This window comes from Bubalus bubalis, chromosome 14, assembly GCF_019923935.1.
Source record: "Bubalus bubalis isolate 160015118507 breed Murrah chromosome 14, NDDB_SH_1, whole genome shotgun sequence".
In the NCBI taxonomy this organism is placed as follows: Eukaryota; Metazoa; Chordata; class Mammalia; order Artiodactyla; family Bovidae; genus Bubalus; species Bubalus bubalis.
The window spans coordinates 47,169,893-47,192,329 of record NC_059170.1 but is presented as its reverse complement, the minus strand read 5'-3'; the positions used below and the strand labels follow the sequence as shown (position 1 = coordinate 47,192,329).

General features: G+C 38.7%; 1 protein-coding gene across 2 annotated transcripts in view; it reads left to right on the top strand.

Annotated features, from left to right (window-relative positions):
* Nucleotides 1-22,437, top strand: part of ODAD2 (outer dynein arm docking complex subunit 2) — a 162,150-nt gene that overhangs the window by 81,264 nt on the left and 58,449 nt on the right. For both annotated transcript variants that reach the window (XM_006041652.3, XM_006041651.4), the window contains exon 17: nucleotides 20,289-20,403. In XM_006041652.3, the coding sequence (XP_006041714.2) occupies nucleotides 20,289-20,403 (115 nt within the window). The remainder of the gene's footprint in view (nucleotides 1-20,288; nucleotides 20,404-22,437) is intronic.

Sequence of the window (22,437 nt, the reverse complement as noted above, 5' to 3'; positions counted from 1 at the left end):
TTAGTATTTCCATAATGATATCAAGTTAATTTTGGTCTATTCTTTTCCTTCCTTTCTTTTTTAAAAAGACTATCTTTATCAAATTTAGATATCAGTATTATACCTGCTTTAAAAAGAAATTACGAAGTTTTCTTTTATTTCAATGCTCTGGGATAATTTATTGAACAATGGGATAAAGGTTTGGTAGAAGTATACTGTACAGTCATGTGGGCCCAATCTGTATGTGTTTTATTAGTTCTTTATTGGTTTCCTCTAGTTCTTCTATGAAATCTGATCCATTTATGCTTTTTACTCGAATGCGTTCAGTTTTGGCAATCTGCATTTCCTCATAAAATGATCAATTTCATTTACATTATCAAATTTATTTAAACAGTGATCTGAAAAGCAATGTCTTATGATTTTTAAACTTTGTCTTTTTTTAATGGTTATTTCCCACTTGTCTATTTATGTTTGTGTGTGTGAGCTTTCTTCTGTTTTTTCCCTGATCAAATTATCTAGTATAGTTCCCCTATTTTGATTTTTTCTGAAAAAAATTTTATTAATTAGATATACTGTGCTTTTATTCTCTACCTCATAAATTTCTTTTTTCTTTATGTTGTCTTTTTAGAATTTATTTTGTAACTATTTTTCTAATTTTTTGAGCTTAGAAGATATTTTATTTTATTTTTTTTGGCTGTGCTGTGTAGTTTGTGGAATTGTAATTCCCTGACCAGAGATTGAACCCAGGCCACCTGTGGTGGAAATGTGGGCTCCTAACCACTGGACTTCCAGGGAATTCCCTCGTTTTATAATAATAAAAGTAGTTTGTGCTATGAACTTTTCTTTGACACATCTTTAAATGTCCCTTGTAGATTCTGATATGTAGTGATTTTATTGTCATTATTTTTAAGAAATTCTTTAAATTCAGTTTGTATTTTCCCTTTAGACCATGTGTTGCTTAATGGAATTTTTTTTTAATTCCACAAAAGGGAAGCTTTTTATTTTTTGCTTATTTTAGCTATTTCTTATTCCTTATTATGTTGCAATTTACTCAGAGTGCTTTATTTCTACTTTTTATGGAACATACTGGTGTTTCCTTTATGACTTACTATAAGATGAATTTTTACAAAACATCTATAGGTGCTTTGGGTGAAGATATATTCCCTTTCAACAGAGGCTAGAAGTGAAGTGAAGTTTTAGTTGCTCAGTTATGTCTGACTCTCTGGGACCTCATGGGCTGTAGCTTGCCAGGCTCCTTTGTCCATGGAATTCTCCAGGCAAGAATACTGGAGTGGGTTGCCATTTCCTTCTCCAGGGGATCTTCCTGATCCAGGGATCAAACCTGGGCCTCCCACATTGCAGGCAGACTCTTTACCGCCTGAGCCACCAGAGGTCAACAGAGGGTACATAATGAAACAGATGTTAAGAATATACAACAGAGGGTAGAATCTGATGTATATTCTTAAGATCTGTTTCATTATGTTACATAAGCCCTCTATCCTTGCTGCTGCTGCTGCTGCTAAGTTGCTTCAGTCGTGTCCGACTCTGTGCGACCCCAGAGACAGCAGCCCACCAGGCTCCCCTGTCCCTGGGATTCTCCAGGCAAGAACACTGGAGTGGGTTGCCATGTCCTTGTCCAATGCATGAAAGTGAAAAGTGAAAGTGAAGTCTCTCAGTCGTGTCCGACTCTTCGCGACCCCAGGGACTGCAGCCTACCAGGCTCCTCCGTCTATGGGATTCTCCAGGCAAGAGTACTGGAGTGGGCTGCCATTGCCTTCTCCGCCCTCTATCCTTACTATTTATTTTTCACGCGCATGATCTGTCTCATACTGGACGTGATGGCATTATTAGCGTGCTTCTACGTGTGTTGTCTTACAGCTCATATAGCTTTTGCTTCTTAAAGGCAGGCTCTATATTATTTGGTGCATAAATGTTCTAATCATTGTGAATTATAGCTTTTAATACTTCAAGAGCTCTTCTTTGTCATGTTTAATGAGTTTTGGCTTGATATTTCTACTTTGATATAAGAATCTTTACCCCTGCTCTCATATTTTTTCCATTTCTGGGAGTATCTTGGCCTGCCTTTTGGTTTTAGTCTTTCTTAAACCACTTTCTTTTAGGTGTGCTGTCTTATGTAGTCTATAGATGTGTCTTGCTTTGTACACCAAATTAAACATATTTTTAATGATCGAGGTAAACCCACATACACTCATTGATGTTTGGTCTCATAATATATTTTATAATTATTCATATTCTGTTATATTTGCTCTTCTCTTTATTTCAGCTTTGCTAGATATAAAATTCTTGGTTTCCATTTTCTTTTTTGAATTAAAAAAAAAGTCTGCTTCATTGTTGCCTTACTTCATACCTTTCTTGTGAAAATTGTGATATTAGTCAAATTTGTTTTTCTTTGTGAGTTTTTTGATCTTTTTGCTTGGAGGCTTTGAGAAATTTTTCTTTACCTTTATGATCTAATTCTTTTACCTGCATCTCCAGGTTTATCTTAGAGTTCATTGCTAATCATTTGGTTAACCTGAAATAGAATTCAGTTCAGTTCAGTTCAGTTCAGTCACTCAGTCGTGTCCGACTCTTCGCGACCCCATGAATGGCAGCTCACCAGGCCTCCCTGTCCATCACCAACTCCTGGAGTTCACCCAGACTCACGTCCATCGAGTCAGTGATGCCATCCAGCCATCTCATCCTCCGTCGTCCCCTTCTCCTCCTGCCCTCAATCCCTCCCAGCATCAGAGTCTTTTCCAATGAGTCAACTCTTCGCATGAGGTAGCCAGAGTACTGGAGTTTCAGCTTTAGCATCATTCCTTCCAAAGAAATCCCAGGGCTGATCTACTTCAGAATGGACTGGTTGGATCTCCTTTCAGTCCAAGGGACTCTCAAGAGTCTTCTCCAACACCACAGTTCAAAGGCATCAATTCTTTGGTGCTCAGCTTTCTTCACAGTCCAACTCTCACATCCATACATGACCACTGGAAAAACCATAGCCTCGACTAGACGGACCTTTGTTGGCAAAGTAATGTCTCTGCTTTTGAATATGCTATCTAGGTTGGTCATAACTTTCCTTCCAAGGAGTAAGCGTCTTTTAATTTCATGGCTGCAGTCACCATCCGCAGTGTTTTTAGAGCCCCAAAAAATAAAGTCTGACACAGTTTCCACTGTTTCCCCATCTATTTCCCATGAAGTGATGGGACCAGATGCCATGATCTTAGTTTTCTGAATGTTGAGTTTTAAGCCAACTTTTTCACTCTCCTCTTTCACCTTCATCAAGAGGCTTTTTAGTTACAGAAAAATCAGGATAAATGCTTTTTTCTCCCTTTGAAAAAGTCAAATTTCAGGTACATGAGTTGTCAGGAGCCCTGGCAAATGCCAACAGTGATGATAAAGGCTGTTTTTCGGACTTAATAGGAACTTATATATCCTCATGGTTTACTTCAGTCTCTGCTGTTAATTTTAAGACAGAATTCCTGCCATACATGATTCAAAACATGCTAAAGTTCTAATGTCTCAAGTTTTTTATTACTTAAGAATAACCTTAAACCTACAGATCAGCTTTCAACTGTAAGTGTCTGCCTACATGCATGCTAAGTCACTTCATTCATGTCCGACTCTTTTGCGACCCCATGGATTGTAACCCACCAGGCTCCTCTGTCCATGGGATTCTCCAGGCAAGAATACTAGAGTGAGTTGCCATGCCCTCCTCCAGGGGATCTTCCAGACCCAGGGATCAAACCCCCATCTCCTGTGGCTCCTGCATTGCAGGCAGCTTCTTTACTACTGAGCCTACAAAAGGGTTAAATTTCATGTTTTTTAGAAGATAATCAAGAAAAATATTTATATTAATATTCTGTAAATGCCCAAGATTTTAAGAAGTTTTACATAACAATTTTGCTAAATAATATACTAATTTCCTACAATTTATCCTATAAAATATTTTCCTTCCACACATTATAAAACAAACATTTGCTGAACTGATTGTTACATAGTCCAGTGTTATGTGATCATGTAATGAAAGACTCTTTTATAAAACATATACACAAGGATAGAATTAAAACTTACCATGGAATCTGTAACTCTAAATTTCCTGTCTTCTGTGGTTTAAACATAATTATGTTGCATTTACATAGTTTTTTTTTTTTTTACATTGGGTTTATTTGTTCTTTTTAAAAAGGGGAGAAAAAATAAAGCTATGCTTGTTTGCATACAAACAGGCCGCTCAGAAATTTCATTTACCACAAAACCAGTCCTTATGACCTTTTAGGGCTTATGCAAGATATAGAATAGAATTTATGTTTCATATGTTTGTGACATTAAGAATATTTTTCCTTCCATTTTACATTTTTTGGTTATTTGTTTCTCATCTGCATATGGATATGAATATATACATATCTGCAAAAGTATATGAATCTGAGATACTGAAATGCCACATGAAAAGTAATTATGTGAATCATTTTATCTTCTGAGTCTTAGTTTTCTCATTTTAAACAAGCTCTGAGGATGTTTAATTGAGGGTTATATGGATTTTATCTATCTGCATTATATATCTTATTCATCCAGTTGTGACATGTGCATAAGTTCAGTAGCTGAATAAATTAATTGTTCAGTACTATTTCCTGTGTATGAGAGAGTATGTGTGTGTGTTTACAATGAAGTTAAAACACATTTTTTAAGCTTTTGATTTGTAAAATGTTGTGTACATAAAGTACATGTATACATTACTGTATACATTAGCAAGTGTATATATCAGTAAATTTTAAAAAGGGAAGACTCATGTACCTGCCACCCAAGCCAAGAAGCAGAATATTGTTGTCACCCTACAAGACCCCCTAGCTGCCTGTCCTTCTCCCAGCCTACCCCGTGCCCACCTCCCTGCAGGCTGGGGAGAGCCCACTCTTACCTTTTATGGTAATTTTTATCTTGCCGTGTTTTACACATTTTACACTTGAGAATGCCTCCCTGTAAAGTATAGTTCTGTTTTATTTCTATTTGGGAACAAATGGAAGCATGTAGTATGTGTTTATTTTTGTCTGATTTTTTTTGTTCAAAATTATAGGTTATTTTAATACTTAACTGTTCTGTTTGATGCATTTTAACAATTGTATACAATCATGTAAACACCAGCCAAAAGAAAATGTAAAACATGTCCTTCACCCAGGCAAGTGCACTCATGCTATTTCCCAGTCAGTCCCCACCCTAACCCCAAGCAGCCACTGTCTCATTTCCTTCACTATAGGTTAGTTTTGCCTGTTCTGGGAGTAGAATTTCTGATTCATTGGGTAGAAGTTTAAATTTATTAAAAACTCCCAGATAGTACTCAAATGTGGTTGTACAATTTTACATTCCCATTGGTGCCAACATTTAGTGTTCCTTTTTTTTTTTTTAATTTAGTCCTTCTAACAGGGTAAAAGGGCTTCCCAGGTGGCTCAGTGGTAAAAGAATCCACTTGCAATGCAGGAGATGTGGGTTCAATCCCTGGGTCAGGAAGATCCCCTGGAGGAGGAAATGGCAACCCATTCCAGTATTCTTTCCTGGGAAATTCCATGGACAGAGCTGTCTGCTGGGCTACAGTCCACAGGGTCATAAAGAGTTGGACAAGACTGGAGCGATTGAGCATGCATGCGCACAGGCTAAGCTTAATGTTCAGTAGGTTAGATGTGTTAAATGTGGTTGTGTCCTACTCTTTGTGACCCCATGGACTGTAGTCTACCAAGTTCCTCCGTCCATGGGATTTTCCAGGCAGAAATACTGGAGTGGGTTGCCATTTCCTTCTCCAGGGGATTTTCCCAACCCAGGGGTTGAATCCGGGTCTCCCGCATTGCAGGCAGACAGTTTACTGTCTGAGCCACCAGGAAAGTCACAGAGATTAAGAGGGGAAAGTCAAATGAGACCTTGAGGAAGCAACCAGATAAACCCAGACGGTGGGATTTTCTACAGCAGTCTTCATCTTTTAAAAGAGTCAGTGCCATAAAAAAATATTCTAGATTAAAAGAGACTAAATAGATATATCAAAAACATAGTGTATGATCCTTATTTGAATCCAGGTTTCATTTGCTTTTTTAAAAGCTCCAAAGAAAGTTTTGAAAATTGGGAATATTTGAATCTGAGCTGGATATTTGATTATATCAGGGAATTACTTTTTCCTTTCTTAAATGTAAGAATAGTATAATGATAGTGCAAAAGATTGTGCTTATTTTTGAAACGTGAAAGTTTTATTTATACGCTGTTGTATCTGTAACTTGTAAACAGTTAAAAAAAATGAATACTCGTATTGATAGATGACACAACTAGATCAAATTTTGAAGGCTGTGTCTATTGGTGCTTATTTTACTGTTTTTAAGAAAACTCTTTTAAGTTGGTTTGAAATTCTTCATATTGAGAAGGAAGGGAAAAAATAAGATTTTTTGCACTTAATTGAATGGTAAAATATAAGATAGCTGATGGTGACTAGTATTCTCATGATCTCTTTATGGGAATCAAATTAACATAACTTTTATGGAAGATAGTCTGTTGATACATATTTAAATTTAAAATATATAGAATCCTTACCTAGTGATTCCATTTCTAAGTGTTTGTCCCTCTGGTTCTGCCCACGTTGCCTCCTTCCCTGTCTGCTCACCTTCCTAGCCTACAAATGCCTCTTTCATTTCTCTTAGTCTATATGAGTATAATTCTGACATTCCTGATGAAGTTGAAATAGGGATTTAAATTCACCACTAAAATGTGGAACTCTTGCAATATTCTAATCAATAGTGTATGATAAATCTTTGTTGTTTAAAGTAGAACCATTTATTTCACTGATCACATAGAATGTCAATGCAAATTTATTTAATTGAATTCAAATCCAAATCAACTATATTATCTTTCCTATTTCTACTGATAACGTAATGCTCATATACTCAAGTGAGGCTGTATGCCTGAATAAAATCAGAATTTTTTGGTTCAATACTTTATATTTCTAGTGTATATTAGTAAGTTTATAGTATATTCTGAATAAATATCCACTTTAAAACTTGACTTAGCCTAATTACTGGATATAGATAGAGTCACAGATCAATCTAAGTTTATCTGCATGTTTATTAACCTCGGAAATGAAACTAACATTAATTGCATATATATTTGTAATTATATTGGATATCTCATTAGTAAGGTAATATGACCTGACTTTAATAGATGAGGAAATTCAAGTTTCAGGAGATTAAATATTTGCCCAATATCGTGATTTTAGGTAGTAGTCCTGGTATTTGAATACATGATTTATAATTATCTAGTTTCAATTCAGTTCAGTTCAGTCACTCAGTCTTTGTGACCCCATGGACTGCAGCATGCCAGGCTTCCCTGTCTATCACCAACTCCTGGAGGTTACTCAAACTCATGTCCATCAAATCGGTGATGCCATCCAACCATCTCATCCTTTATTGTCCCCTTCTCCTCCTGCCTTCAATCTTTCTCAGCATCTGGGTCTTTTCCAGTGAGTCAGTTTTTGCATCAGGTGGCCAAAGTATTGGAGTTTCAGCTTCAGCATCAGTCCTTCCAATGAATATTCAGGAGTGATTTCCTTTAGGATGGACTGGTTGGATCTCCTTGCAGTCCAAGGGACTCTCAAGAGTCTTCTCCAACACCACAGTTCTTATGCCCTTTCAATAAACAGGATACACACTTAGATGTTGATTACTCCTAAATTTATTCCTTTGTCTATTTTGTTATTTTTGAAGAGTATCCACTTAGTCATAATCATGAAGAAAAGAAAAAATGAAAGTGTTAGTCACTCAGTTGTGTCTGACTCTTTGTGACCGCATGGACGGTAGCCTGCCAGACTCCTCTGCCCATGGAATTCTCCAGGCAAGAATAGTGGGTAGCCATTCCCTTCTTCCGGAGAAGGCAATGGCAGCCCACTCCAGTACTCTTGCCTGGAAAATCCCATGGATGGAGGAGCCTGGTAGGCTGCAGTCCACTGGGTTGCTAAGAGTCGGACACGACTGAACGACTTCACTTTCACTTTTCACTTTCATGCATTAGAGAAGGAAATGGCAACCCACTCCAGTGTTCTTGCCTGGAGAATCCCAGGGACGGGGGAGCCTGGTGGGCTGCCATCTATGGTGTTGCACAGAGTCGGACACGACTGAAGCGACTTAGCAGCAGCAGCAGCAGCAGCAGCAGCATTCCCTTCTCCAGGAGATCTTCCTTACCCAGGGATTGAACCCAGGTCTCCTGCATTGCAGGCAGACTCTTTACCATCTGAGCCACCAGGAAAGCCCCCTGTAGTGATAATACATATCATAATCATATGATCACAGTCATATAAGTCATAATCATAAAGCCCCTCAAATACAGATACAAATGTAAATGTATCCAGTAATGATTTACAATGTCTAACTACTTTGAGAAAGAATTTATTTTACTATTCCAAATGTTTAGGGATGTTTATAGTTTCCTCAGACCACTGTTACAAAATTATTCTTTTATATCCAGAAGGGTGGTTATATGAATGTGACCACGCATATGAACATTTGCATGGTTCATTTTATTTCTGCTCTGAGTGAACCTTCCCTCACCTGTCTTTAATGCACCCATCTAAACCATTTGCCTTTTTTTCATGAAAGTAAGAAAAGATAAATTGTTTCATTTGCTTATACAATAAATACATTATACAGCACTAGTTAAGCCACTTTACCTGTTTCTATTTTTGTTTTTTAGTGAAAGCACTTGAGTCGAGGTTCACTATGACAGCGCTAGTATCTGACGACTGTAATGATGACTAACTTCCACTTAACACTTATTGAGAATGAGTTCTTCTCCATGACGAGGACTACCGCGGTACTTGGTCTCTTATCAGATCAGTTCAGCTACTCAGTCATGTCCAATTCTTTGTGACTCCATGGACTGCCGCACGCCAGGCCTCCCTGTCCATCACTAACTCTTGGAGCTTACTAAAACTCATGTCCATTGAGTCGGTGATGCCATTCAGCATCTCATCCTCTATTGTGCACTTCTCCTCCTGCCTTCACTCTTTCCCAGCATCAGGGTCTTTTCAAATCAGTCAGTTCTTTGCATCAGGTCGCCAAAGTATTGGAGTTTCCGCTTCAGCATCAGTCCTTCCAATGAATGTTCAGGACTGATTTCCTTTAGGATGGACTGGTTGGATCTCCTTGCAGTCCAAGGGACTCTCAAGAGTCTTCTCCAACACCACAGTTCAAAAGCGTCAATTCTTTGGCAATCAGCTTTCTTTATAGTCCAACTCTAACATCCATACATGACTACTGGAAAAACAATAGCCTTGACTAGACAGACCTTTGTTGCCAAAGTAATGTCTCTGCCTTTTAATAAGCTGCCTAGGTTGGTCATAACTTTTCTTCCAAGGAGCAAGTGTCTTTTAATTTCATGGCTGCAGTCACCATCTGCAGTGATTTTGGAGCCCCCCTAAAATAAAGTCTCTGTTTCCATTGTTTCTCCATCTATTTGCCATGAAGTGATCGGACCAGATACCATGATCTTAGTTTTCTGAATGTTGAGTTTTAAGACAGCTTTTTCACTCTCTTCTTTCACTTTCATCAAGAGGCTGTTTAGTTCTTTTTCACTTTCTGCCATAAGGGTTGTGTCATCTGCATATCTGAGGTTATTGATATTTCTCCCAGCAATCTTGATTCCAGCTTGTGCTTCATCCAGCCCAGCATTTCTCATGATGTACTCTGCATATAAGTTAAATAAGGAGGGTGTCAATATACAGCCTTGATGTACTCCTTTCCCAATTAAGAACCAGTCTGTTGTTCCATGTCCAGTTCTAACTGTTGCTTCTTGACCTGCATACAGATTTCTCAAGAGGCAGGTCAGGTGGTCTGGTATTCCCATCTTTTGAAGAATTTCCCACAGTTTCTTGTGATCCACAAAGTCAAAGGCTTTAGCATAGTCAGTAAAGCAGAAATAGATGTTTTTCTGGAACTCTCTTGCTTTTTCAATGATCCAGTGGATGTTGGCAATTTGACTCTGGTTCCTCTGCCTTTTCTAAATCCAGGTTGAACATCTGAAAGTCCATGGTTCATGTAAAGTTGAATCCTGGCTTGGAGAATTTTGAGCATTACTTTGCTAGCGTGTGAGATGCGTGCAATTGTGTGGTAGTTTGAACATTCTTTGGCATTGCCTTTCTTTGGGATTAGAATGAAAACTGACCTTTTCCAGTCCTGTGGCCACTGCTGAGTTTTCTAGTTTGCTGGCATATTGAGTGCAGTGCTTTCACAGCATCATCTTTTAGGATTTGAAAGAGCTCAACTGGAATTCCATCACCTCCACTAGCTTTGTTCATAGTGATGCTTCCTAAGGCCCACTTGACTTCACATTCCAGGATGTCTGGCTCTAGGTGAGTGATCATACCGTCGTGATTATCTGAGTCATGAAGATCTTTTTTGTATAGTTCTTCTGTGTATTCTTGCCACTTTTTCTTAATATCTTCTGCTTCTGTTAGGTCCATACCATTTCTGTCCTTTATTGTGTCCGTTTTTGCATAAAAAGTTCCCTTGGTATCTCTAATTTTCTTGAAAAAGATCTCTAGTCTTTCCAATTCTATTGTTTTCCTCTATTTCTTTGCACTGATCACTGAGGAAGGCTTTCTTATCTCTCCTTGCTATTCTTTGGAACTCTGCATTCAAATGGGTATATCTTTCCTTTTCTCCTTTGCCTTTCACTTCTCTTATTTTCATAGCTATTTGTAAGGCCTCTTCAGACAACCATTTTGCCTTTTTGCATTTCTTTTTCTTGGAGATGGTCTTGATCACTGTCTCCTGTACAATGTCATGAACCTCCATCTAAAGTTCTTCAGGCACTCTGTCTATCAGATCTAATACCGTGAATCTATTTATCCCTTCTACTGTATAGTCATAAGGGATTTGATTCAGGTCATACCTGAATGGTCTAGTGGTTTTCCCTACTTCCTTCAATATAAGTCTGAATTTGGCAATAAGGAGTTTATGATCTGAACCACAGTCAGCTCCCGGTCTTGTTTTTGCTGACTGTATAGAGCTTCTCCATCTTTGGCTGCAAAGAATATAATCATACTGATTTTAGTATTGACTATCTGGTGATGTCCATGTGTAAAGTCTTCTCTTGTATTGTTGGAAGAGGGTGTTTGCTATGACCAGTATATTCTCTTGGAAAAACTTTGTAGGCCTTTGCCCTGCTTCATTCTGTATTCAAAGGCCAAATTTGCCCTTTACTCCAGGTATTTCTTGACTTCCTACTTTTGCATTCCAGTGCCCTTTAATGAAAAGGACATCTTTTTTGGGTGTTAGTTCTAGAAGGTCTTGTAGGTTTTCATCAGATCAGATCAGTCGCTCAGTCGTGTCCAACTCTTTGCAACCCCATGAATCGCAGCACACCAGGCCTCCCTGTCCATCACCAACTCCCGGAGTTCACCCAGACTCACGTCCATCGAGTCAGTGATGCCATCCAGACATCTCATCCTCTGCCGTCCCCTTCTCCTCCTGCCCCCAATCCCTCCCACCATCAGAGTCTTTTCCAATGAGTCAACTCTTCGCATGAGGTGGCCAAAGTACTGGAGTTTCAGCTTTAGCATCATTCCTTCCAAAGAAATCCCGGGGCTGATCTCCTTCAGAATGGACTGGTTGGATCTCCTTGCAATCCAAGGGACTCTCAAGAGTCTTCTCCAACACCACAGTTCAAAACCATCAATTCTTCGGTGCTCAGCCTTCTTCACAGTCCAACTCTCACATCCATACATGACCACTGGAAAAACCATAGCCTCGACTAGACAAACCTTTGTTGGCAAAGTAATGTCTCTGCTTTTGAATATGCTATCTAGGTTGGTCATAACTTTCTTTCCAAAGAGTAAGCATCTTTTAATTTCATGGCTGCAATCTCCATCTGCAGTGATTTTGGAGCCCCCCAAAATAAAGTCTGACACTGTTTTCACTGTTTCCCCATCTATTTCCCATGAAGAGATGGAACCGGATGCCATGATCTTCGTTTTCTGAATGTTGAGCTTGAAGCCAACATTTTCACTCTCCACTTTCACTTTCATCAAGAGGCTTTTTAGTTCCTCTTCACTTTCTGCCATAAAGGTGGTGTCATCTGCATATCTGAGGTTATTGATATTTCTCCCTGCAGTCCTGATTCCAGCTTGTGCTTCATCCAGCCCAGCGTTTCTCATGATGTACTCTGCATATAAGTTAAATAAACGGGTGACAATATACAGCCTTGATGTACTCCTTTTCCTATTTGGAACCAGTCCGTTGTTCCATGTCCAGTTCTAATTGTTGCTTCCTGACCTGCATACAAATTTCTCAAGAGGCAGATCAGGTGGTCTGGTATTCCCATCTCTTTCAGAATATTCCACAGTTGATTGTGATCCACACAGTGAAAGGCTTTGGCATAGTCAGTAAAGCAGCAATAGATGTTTTTCTGGAACTCTCTTGCTTTTCCCATGATCCAGCAGATGTTGGCAATTTCATCTCTGTTTCCTCTGCCTTTTCTAAAACCAGCTTGAACATCAGGAAGTTCACGGTTCACATATTGCTGAAGCCTGGCTTGGAGAATTTTGATCATTACTTTACTAGCGTGTGAGATGAGTGCAATTGTGTGGTAGTTTGAACATTCTTTGGCATTGCCTTTCTTTGGGATTGGAATGAAAACTGACCTTTTCCAGTCCTGTGGCCACTGCTGAGTTTTCCATATTTGCTGGCATATTGAGTGCAGGACTTTCACAGCATCCTCTTTCAGGATTTGGAATAGCTCAACTGGAATTCCATCACCTCCACTAGCTTTGTTCATAGTGATGCTTTCTAAGGCCCACTTGACTTCACATTCCAGGATGTCTGGCTCTAGGTCAGTGATCACACCATCATGATTATCTGGGTCGTGAAGATCTTTTTTGTACAGTTCTTCTGTGTATTCTTGCCATCTCTTCTTAATATCTTCTGCTTCTGTTAGGTCCATACCATTTCTGTCCTTTATCGAGCCCATCTTTGCATGAAATGTTCCTTTGGTATCTCTGATTTTCTTGAAGAGATCCCTAGTCTTTCCCATTCTGTTGTTTTCCTCTATTTCTTTGCATTGATCGCTGAAGAAGGCTTTCTTATCTCTTCTTGCTATTCTTTGGAACTCTGCATTCAGATATTTATATCTTTCCTTTTCTCCTTTGCTTTTCACTTCTCTTCTTTTCACAGCTATTTGTAAGGCCTCCCCAGACAGCCATCTTGCTTTTTTGCATTTCTTTTTCATGGGGATGGTCTTGATCCCTGTCTTCCTGTACAATGTTACGAACCTCATTCCATAGTTCATCAGGCACTCTATCTATCAGATCTAGGCCCTTAAATCTATTTCTCACTTCCACTGTATAATCATAAGGGATTTGTTTTAGGTCAAACCTGACTGGTCTAGTGGTTTTCCCTATTTTCTTCAATTTAAGTCTGATTTTGGCAATAAGGAGTTCATGGTCTGAGCCACAGTCAGCTCCCGATCTTGTTTTTGCTGACTGTATAGAGCTTCTCCATCTTTGGCTGCAAAGAATATAATCAATCTGATTTCGGTGTTGACCATCTGGTGATGTCCCTGTATAGAGTCTTCTCTTGTGTTGTTGGAAGAGGGTGTTTGTTATGACCAGTGCGTTTTCTTGGCAAAACTCTATTAGTCTTTGCCCTGCTTCATTCCGTATTCCAAGGCCAAATTTGCCTGTTACTCCAGGTGTTTCTTGACTTCCTACTTTTGCATTCCAGTCATAGAACCATTCAACTTCAGCTTCTTCAGTATTATTGGTTGGGGCATAGACTTGGATTACTGTGGTACTGAATGTTTTGCCTTAGAAACAAACAGAGATCTTTCTGTTATTTTTGAGATTGCATCCAAGTACTGCATTTTGGACTCTTTCATTGACTATGATGGCTACTCCATTTCTTCTAAGGGATTCTTGCCCACAGTAGTAGATATAATGGTCATCTGAGTGAAATTCACCCATTCCATTCCATTTTAGTTCACTGATTCCTAAAATGTCAATGTTCACTCTTGCCATCTCCTGTTTGACCACTTCCAATTTGCCTTGATTCATGGACCTAACATTCCAGGTTCCTATGCAGTATTGCTCTTTACAGCATTGGACTTTACTTCCATCACCAGTCACATCCACAACTGGGTGTTGTTTTTGCTTTGGCTCTCTCTCTTCATTCTTCCTGGAGTTATTTCTCCACTGATCTCCTGTAGCATATTGGGCGCCTACCGACCTGGGGAGTTCATCTTTCAGTGTCCTATCTTTTTGCCTTTTCATACTGTTCACGGGGTTCTCAAGGCAAGAATACTGAAGTGATTTGCCATTCCCTTCTCCAGTGGACCACGTTTTGTCAGAACACTCCACCATGACCTGTCTGTTTTGGATGGCCCTACACAGCATGGTCATAGTTTCACTGAGTTAGACAAGGCTGTGGTCCACATGATCAGTTTGGTTAGTTTTCTGTGATTGTGGTTTTCAGTCTGTCTGCCCTCTGATGGAGAAGGATAAGAGGCTTATGGAAGTGTCCTGATGGGAGAGACTGACTGAGGGGGAAACTGGGTCTTATTTAAATGGGCAGGGCCATGCTGAGTAAATCTTTAATCCAATTTTCTGTTGATGGGCGTGGCTGTGTTCCCTCCCTGTTGTTTGACCTGAGGGCAAACTATGGTGGAGGTAATGAAGATAATGCTGACCTCCTTCAAAAGGTCCCATGCACGCACTTCGGCACTGAGTGCCCCCAACCCTGCAGCAGGCTACCGCTGACCCATGCCTCTGCGAGAGACTCCTGGATACTCATGGGCAAGTCTATCTGGGTCAGTCTCATGTGGGGTCACGGCTCCTTTCTTCTGGGTCCTGGTGCACAGGGGTTCTGTTTCTGTCCTCCCAGAGTCTGTTTCCCTAGCCCTATGTAAGTTCTGGCAGCTCTATGGTGGGTTAATGGCAACCTCCTCTAAGAGTGCTTATGCCATACCCAGGTCTACTGCACCCAGAGCCCCTGCCCCCAGCAGTCCACTGCTGACCCATACCTCCACAGAAGACAACCAAACACAGTTCTGTCTCAGTCTCTGTGGGGTCTTGGGTCCTGGTGTGGACAAGGTATTTTTTGAGCCCTCTGAGCGTCTCTGGCGGGTATGGGGTTTGATTCTAAAGGCAATTTCACCCTTCCTACCATCTTGCTGGGGCTTCTCCTTTGCTCCTGGACGTGGGTTATCTCCTCACAGCTGCTCCAGGGCCACACAGCTGCCGCTCCAGTGCCACACAGCTGCCTATATGGTCTCCTATAGTCTCTTTAACGGAGAAGGCAATGGCACCCCACTCCAGTACTCTTGCCTGGAAAATCCCATGGATGGAGGAGCCTGGTAGGCTCCAGTCCATGCGGTCACTAAGAGTCGGGCACGACTGAGTGACTGCACTTTTACTTTTCACTTTCATGCATTGGAGAAGGAAATGGCAGCCCACTCCAGTGTTCTTGCCTGGAGAATCCCAGGGACAGAGGAGCCTAGTGAGCTGCCCTCTATGGAGTCGCACAGAGTTGGACATGACTGAGGCGACTTAGCAGTAGCAGCAGCAGTCTCTTTAAAAGAATACATAGAGATAGAAACATTAAAACTTTGAGAATTTTTATAAAAATGTTAAATTTTTTCTAATCATAGCTTTTTCACAGTCATTAATTCTGACCTGCATTTATGTTTCCATTTTTGCAGAATTACCAACGTGGTTTTTAAAATGTATAGATTTCAGTTGCAATTTATAATGTGGCTTAAGAACATCATGTTCTTTCAGGCTAACCACATTTAGGTTGAGCCATTGTCTGACAATGGTATTTATCAGCATAATTTGCAAATATTATGACATTTTTAGACACGATGCCAAATTATGGTTTCAAAATAGATGTACTGGCATTGCCAGACAGAAATTCTGCAACTTCAGCCATACTGGCCATGTGGGTGCAGACTGTCCACATTTGTTCGTATATGTGGCCTTGGTGGGCAGGCAAGCCAGCCAGACTTCTTAACAATCCTGACAAGAGTTAACATAACAAATGAAACTGAGACTCATAACAAGCCGCTGTGTGTTTTCTTGTGTTTTTTTCTTTTTATAAAGAGTCAATGAACATGTATTCATCTTTTGAGAACTGCTATTTTGTCAGCCCACAATTTGATTTCTATGATAAACCTGAAGATTTTGGAAACATGTAATTCAGTTTTGTTTTTATAATATCAAAGTATTAATGTAAAATTCTACTGATAATAAAAATAGGAAGAGTTAACATATTGTTGGAAATGAAATCAGAGCAAGATACTAGTAAAGTTAAAGAACTATACGAAAGGAGACACTACACTGTGTCCATTGAAAATGGACAATGGTATAATTAATACCACCTATAAGCCCATCATTGTATATTCAAAAAGCAATAAAGTTGTAAAGAAGATCTATGAAAATACACTTTCAACCTAGAAGGAACTCCAAATAAAAATTTACTGGTTAGATTTTGAATTTGAACATATGCTTTTCAAGTATGAGGTTAAAAATGAGTGTATTTGTGTTGGGAGAGATTTTTGATTCAGCAAAAAAAGGAGTAGGCAAAGACTTCTGTTTCAGGTCCATTTAACCAGTATTCACTGGCTCAGGAACGTGCGCTAAGCATGGTGGGCAGTAGCAGATTCCTGCTGTCAAGGAGATTACACGGCACTTGGGGAGATAAGATGCATACACACATGACCACACTGCAAAGCAGTATATGATGAGAGCCAGAAACGAGGGCAGCAAAACTCAAAAGGCTCTCAGAGGAGGAAGCAGCCAGAGGATTTGAGGAGAGATTTTATTGTAGACCTTAAAATATGCATTGTCACAGCGAAAGATGGAGGTGGTGTGGGAAAAGGTTTAGAGCTGGGAGAATCTCTGTGACTTGTGAGTTAACCAGTGTCTCCCCTCTGTGTTCACGTGGAACCTGATGCCCACATCTCTTAGCAGGGGTCCCCAATCTCTGGGATCTGAGATGCCTGGTGATCTGAGTTGGAGCTGATGTAATAATAATAGAAATAAAGCGCACAATAAATGTCATGTGCTTGAATTACCCTGAAACCATCCCCTCAACGCCTGGTCCATGGAAAAATTGTCTTCCACGAAACCAGTCCCTGGTGCCAAAAGGTTGGGGACCACTGTCCTATAGCATTTACCAGAATAGATTGCAGTGGTCTCTTTATCACCTTCACTAGACTGCAGTTTCCTGAAGGACAGTGAAAATCCCTTTTATTTGCAGAGCCTTTATTCTTGTATTCTTGGAGAAGACAATGGCAACCCACTCCAGTACTCTTGCCTGGAAAATCCCATGGACAGAAGAGCCTGGGAGGCTGCAGTCCGTGGGGTCGCGAAGAGTCAGACATGACTGAGCGACTTCACTTCACTCTTCTTGTATTCATATCTTGCAGAAACGTATTTGTGATCCCCCTAATTAATCCTTATAGCACTTTTGCATTTATTCCATGCATGTGTTTCCAGCTGGAGTTGAACACGGCCATACTCTGCCTTCTTGTTTCCGCTCTCCTTTTGTAAATGTGTCCTCTTCATAGTATTTAGTGCCACATGTTTTGCATTTTTGTGCTTTGAGCTGGTGATCTTCCTGTTTGAAATGGCCCCTAAGCCTAATGCCAAAGTACAAGAAGACTGCCATGTGCCTTACAGAGAAAAATGTGTGTGCTGGATTGCTCGTGGGTTCAGTGTTAATGAATCAAAAAAGAATTATTAAGAAAAGTGTCTTTAAACAGAAATACACATAAAACAAGATTATATGTTGATCAGTTAATGAAAGTATTCTCACCAGAGGCTCTTAGGAACAAAACTTCATATTCCCCAGAGAGCAATGATTTGGTATTTACAAATTCACTGCTTTCTGTGACTTTATACAATTTAACTACCCTGAGCAACCAGAATTGAGTGTATCTGTTACTTCTGTATGCTCAGCACTTAGTGTTTAGTAGGTGGCCACAGAGTTTTATGGGCAAACACCTGAATATAGGGAATTGGGAGGAATAAACCCGCTCATTGGAAATGTTAAATACTGAGTTCAAGACCGGGGTGTAAATACCATGCAGGCAGTGGGAAGCCATCCGAGACTGTCCCCTAGGAGTGATCTCTCAGTTGTGAACTGTTCACCAAGCAGTAATTGAATGTGTTGGCTGGTGTGATGGACAGAATGAATATCCCTGGGGCCTTGCTTGCAAGGAGATACTGCAGAAGCTCTAAAATACTCTTTCAGCAGGATTCATTTCCATCCTATAGGGATTTATAGGATGGATTGGAATTGAGAGAAACTGAAGACACAAAACCAAGTTACTGCTGTAGTTATCTCCATATGAGGTAACAGAGACTACAGTTAGGGTGCTGGCAGGGAGAGAGAGAAGTAGGGGAGATGCTTGACTTACTGTGAAGCAAATCCACAGTGTGACTCAATCCAGAGGATGAGGGAAATGGAGGAACAAGATTAAACTCTGAAGTTTGCTGCCCTTGACTTTGTTAGTTCCTCTGTTTGCAATTTTTTTTTTTTAATGTTTTCCTCATCTCAGGTAATTACTCTGTACCATGCTATCTTTTAAGTCATCTGTAATGAGGTCACAGTCCTCATCCATTGTAACTAAGCAGCTGAGGAATTGTCTAGGGTTTGGGATGACAGTTAAAGACAGTATATCTGGTTTTAGAATGAACAGTGAATTTTTATTGTTAATTGTGAAATTTTGCCTGGGGTAGGGATCCAAAGTTGAATTATCCCTCTTTATAACTGAAAATGTGTGCCATCCTAATGACTTCCACTCTAATGACAAGCTATGTCCTGCATTGTATGGCTGAATATTCCTAATGCAAATATTAGTACTGACTACATTGGTGAGAGAGTAGGACAGATTATCATTCACTATTGTTCTTTGGGAAATCACACGTGAAAAAAAATACATAGAGACCCAGGGATCTCCATTAATTATGTTTTCAGTGGCATGTGTAAAACAGTAAGCTTTTTTAAGTTGGTAAAGTAAATCCTTCATTGTGAAGTACAGTGTATTCACCATCTTTCTTTATACTTCCTGTAAACTGAGAAATAAAAACTTTAATTTCCCTTAGCAAGATAGTGACAGAGAGCTTTAGTTTTAGAAAATTATTTAGTTAAACATGGGGTTAAAACACTTTCTCAATGTACTTTTTCTCATTAAAGATCATCTTTTAAAGAGATAGTTTATATTTTACTATAAGCTATTTGCACTTCCAATTTTTTTAAGGTTATGGAAAACTTATATCCAACTTGGAACCTTTTGAATAATACTTTTTTTTTTTCCTGGCAAACTCAGATAATAAAGTAATGTAGTATTATTTTTAGTCAATTTTCAAGAAAAAAATTGAATAGCACTAAGCTAGGAGTATTTATTCTATCTGTGGCTAAGTACTACATGTATTTAACTCAAGGTTTAAAGTCAAAGGAATTTTGATATTCTTTATCTTTTTCCATCTGCTCATAGTTTAGTGTATCTTTCTGAACAAAGCCATGTTTGTAAAGGATATTAAGTTTTGTTTGGCCTTCTTCTCAACTGTGAGTACTCAACAGACCTTAATGCGAGGTTATGCTCCCTGGACTGATTGATGTATAAACAGAAGACAGATGGTGTGGAGATGACTCTGATGATAATTCATTTTTCAGCTAGTCAAGAAGATATTTTGATTACAGTGTGTTTAAGTAATTATAACACAGTCTGCAATGTTAGTCTCTCTGGGAAGCAAGCACATGGAAAACAAGTTACGTGTTATTGCTGCCCAACAAAGGAGGCAGTGTGGCGTAATGATTTTAATTCCTAGTGCTAGATTAGGACTGGAGGAGTTTAAAATATGTCATGCCGTACGGTAAGTCAATTAAACACAGACCAAATAAAAAAGGTAACTGCACAGTTTTGAGGCGTAAATATTTGTCTTGGAAAGTATTTAGATGTTACTATATGAAAGAAACCAGTATTTTTGCATTCAGGCAACAGACTGTATACAGCTAATTAAAAAATTACATGGCTTGATTTTTAGTTTATGAGAATCATAATTATTATAGAGCTTGCTTTCTGCATCACGAGTGTAAAACTGAAATCAGAGAACTGACAAATCAACAGCATGTTAAGTCCCTGCTGTTGTTAAAGTTTTGGAAAAAAAAAATAGCTAAGCAAAATGTCAAAAGGAGAAAAAAATAATTAGAACTGTGTGGATAGGCCATTTAAATTTTATTTTCATGTACTAATTACAGTATATACCTCTGGGTTTTTAATTGTTTGTTTCACGATAGGATAATTGATCGCTTAGATGGAGTTCGTTTGTTGTGGTCCCTGCTAAAAAATCCTCACCCGGACGTGAAGGCCAGTGCAGCTTGGGCCCTCTGTCCCTGCATCCAGAATGCAAAGGTAAGAAGAGACCGCTAGTCAGTCCATCCTAGAATCTCAATACCATGGTGAATGACGTTACCACAGGTCACCAGCTGCTTTTCACTTCTTTATGGTCAGATTTTTACCTGCGAAAAAGAATACTGAACTTTTGTGCCAAAATAATTTTTGAGCAATACCTTTTCCTGGTCAGTTTTTAGATGTCACATGAAACTGGGCTAAGATGGCCGAGCTTACCATGTCCTACCTGGCTGGTGGGATTGAAACAAATACCGCGGGTACATCAAGGGGAAGGAAAGTACACTGTTCTTACCTCTTGGGTGAAAAGAAAAATTACATTACTGCTACTTTCAGAAGCCCAAGATAACCTCTATCTTACTTACTGCCTGATTGACTACTATGAAAAATCACTAAGTTCTTTGTTACCTTGAAAAAGTCACATAATGTCATGCATTGCACTTTTCTTATCTGTTAATAAAGACTAGATGTAAAGTCTAGAGATTTCTCTCTGTCGAGTATTTTTACAGAAAGCACTTACTTCCTGTAATAAATTTAACATGCCTCTATCTTCCTAAAATTTGTGACTAGAAGTAATTGTAAAAAGTGAATTGTGATATATACTAATACTTAGAAAAGACTTATTACAAACTGGTTAATGGACTGTTTTTTTATAACAACAAAAGAGGGAAAAATAAAAACACCTCAAATGTCAGCCTATAGGGAAATGAATGACAAGATGACAGCACGGTCATATGTCAGCCAGGGCAGCAAAAAAAAATGAATGCACTTCAGCAATGTCGGCATCGATATCAGTATATGTCATGAACATCCTGACCAAAATAAAAGCAAGTTTCAGAAGCAGAGATACAATATAATCCTACTATATAAGGTCCAAAAATTTTTTAAAAATATAAATGATATTATTTAGGGAGCAAAAAAGAAGCCTATTGAAGAAAGGTTGCTACACATCTTTGAAGGATTTCTTTATGGATATTCTTTAAGAAAGATCTTAATCGTCCTTAAACAATCTTTCATATCTTTAATGATCCTAATTATCTTTAAGAAAAGCTAATTGGTTTTAGAGACAAGCCAAGACTGATAAGCAGAACTAACTTCAGAGGAACAGAAGACAGAATTAAATCTTTAAAATTAATATCCTTAGAATGACCCAAGGGATGCTGCTAAGCCCAAAATGGCTAAATAAAAAGTATTCATAGATTAAGAAAGGTCTTTTGGAAATTAAAAATATATTTGGGAAACAATAAATTTAATACAAGAGACAAATACTACATTATGTGTGGTACTGGGATGTGACTCAGTAATTAATCTGGATGATAAAGTCTAGTAAACTACTAAAAATGTAAAGTAAGTGTAAAAATAAAATAGGAATTGCAAGCACACAAAAGGAAAGCAAAAGGAATAAACAGTCATTTATAAAAGGGGGAGGTGGTTTCTATAAGCTGAAGAGTTGAAGAAAGACTCTAGTCTCCAGATTGAAAGATCCATTTAGTGCCAAGTAGGGAAAATGAATTTATCTGTACCTAGACACAAATTCAAATTTGGCATTTCCAGAAATTAAAGGAAAGGAAAAAGTTATATAAGAACAAGAATCACACCAGTATTAGACTTAACATCATTCACAGTGAATTCTAAGGAAAATGGAACAAAAGTTTTTCTGTCTTTAAAGGAAAGCATTTTTTATCCTGGAATTCTATATCCTGCAAAACTAGCACCTGAGTGAGTGTAGGGAAAGGATGGAATAAAGACATTGTTCTTTTAGAAATGTTCGGATTCAGGAAAGTTCTTCTCCATGAGTCTTCTCTGAAAAAAAAATTTACTTTAGAATGTTTTCCAGCAAAACAGAAGATTATAAGAAAGAAAATAACATGAGTTATAGAAATAATAATGAACAAATAAATCATTAGACTTTATGCTAAATAAGAATTTGTATTATAATAGGGCTTTCAATTTTTATCAAATTATTGAGAAAGAATTTCTTTAAAAGTAATGGCATAAAATAAAAGCCACTAAAATAAAAGATGGTATTGTCACAGT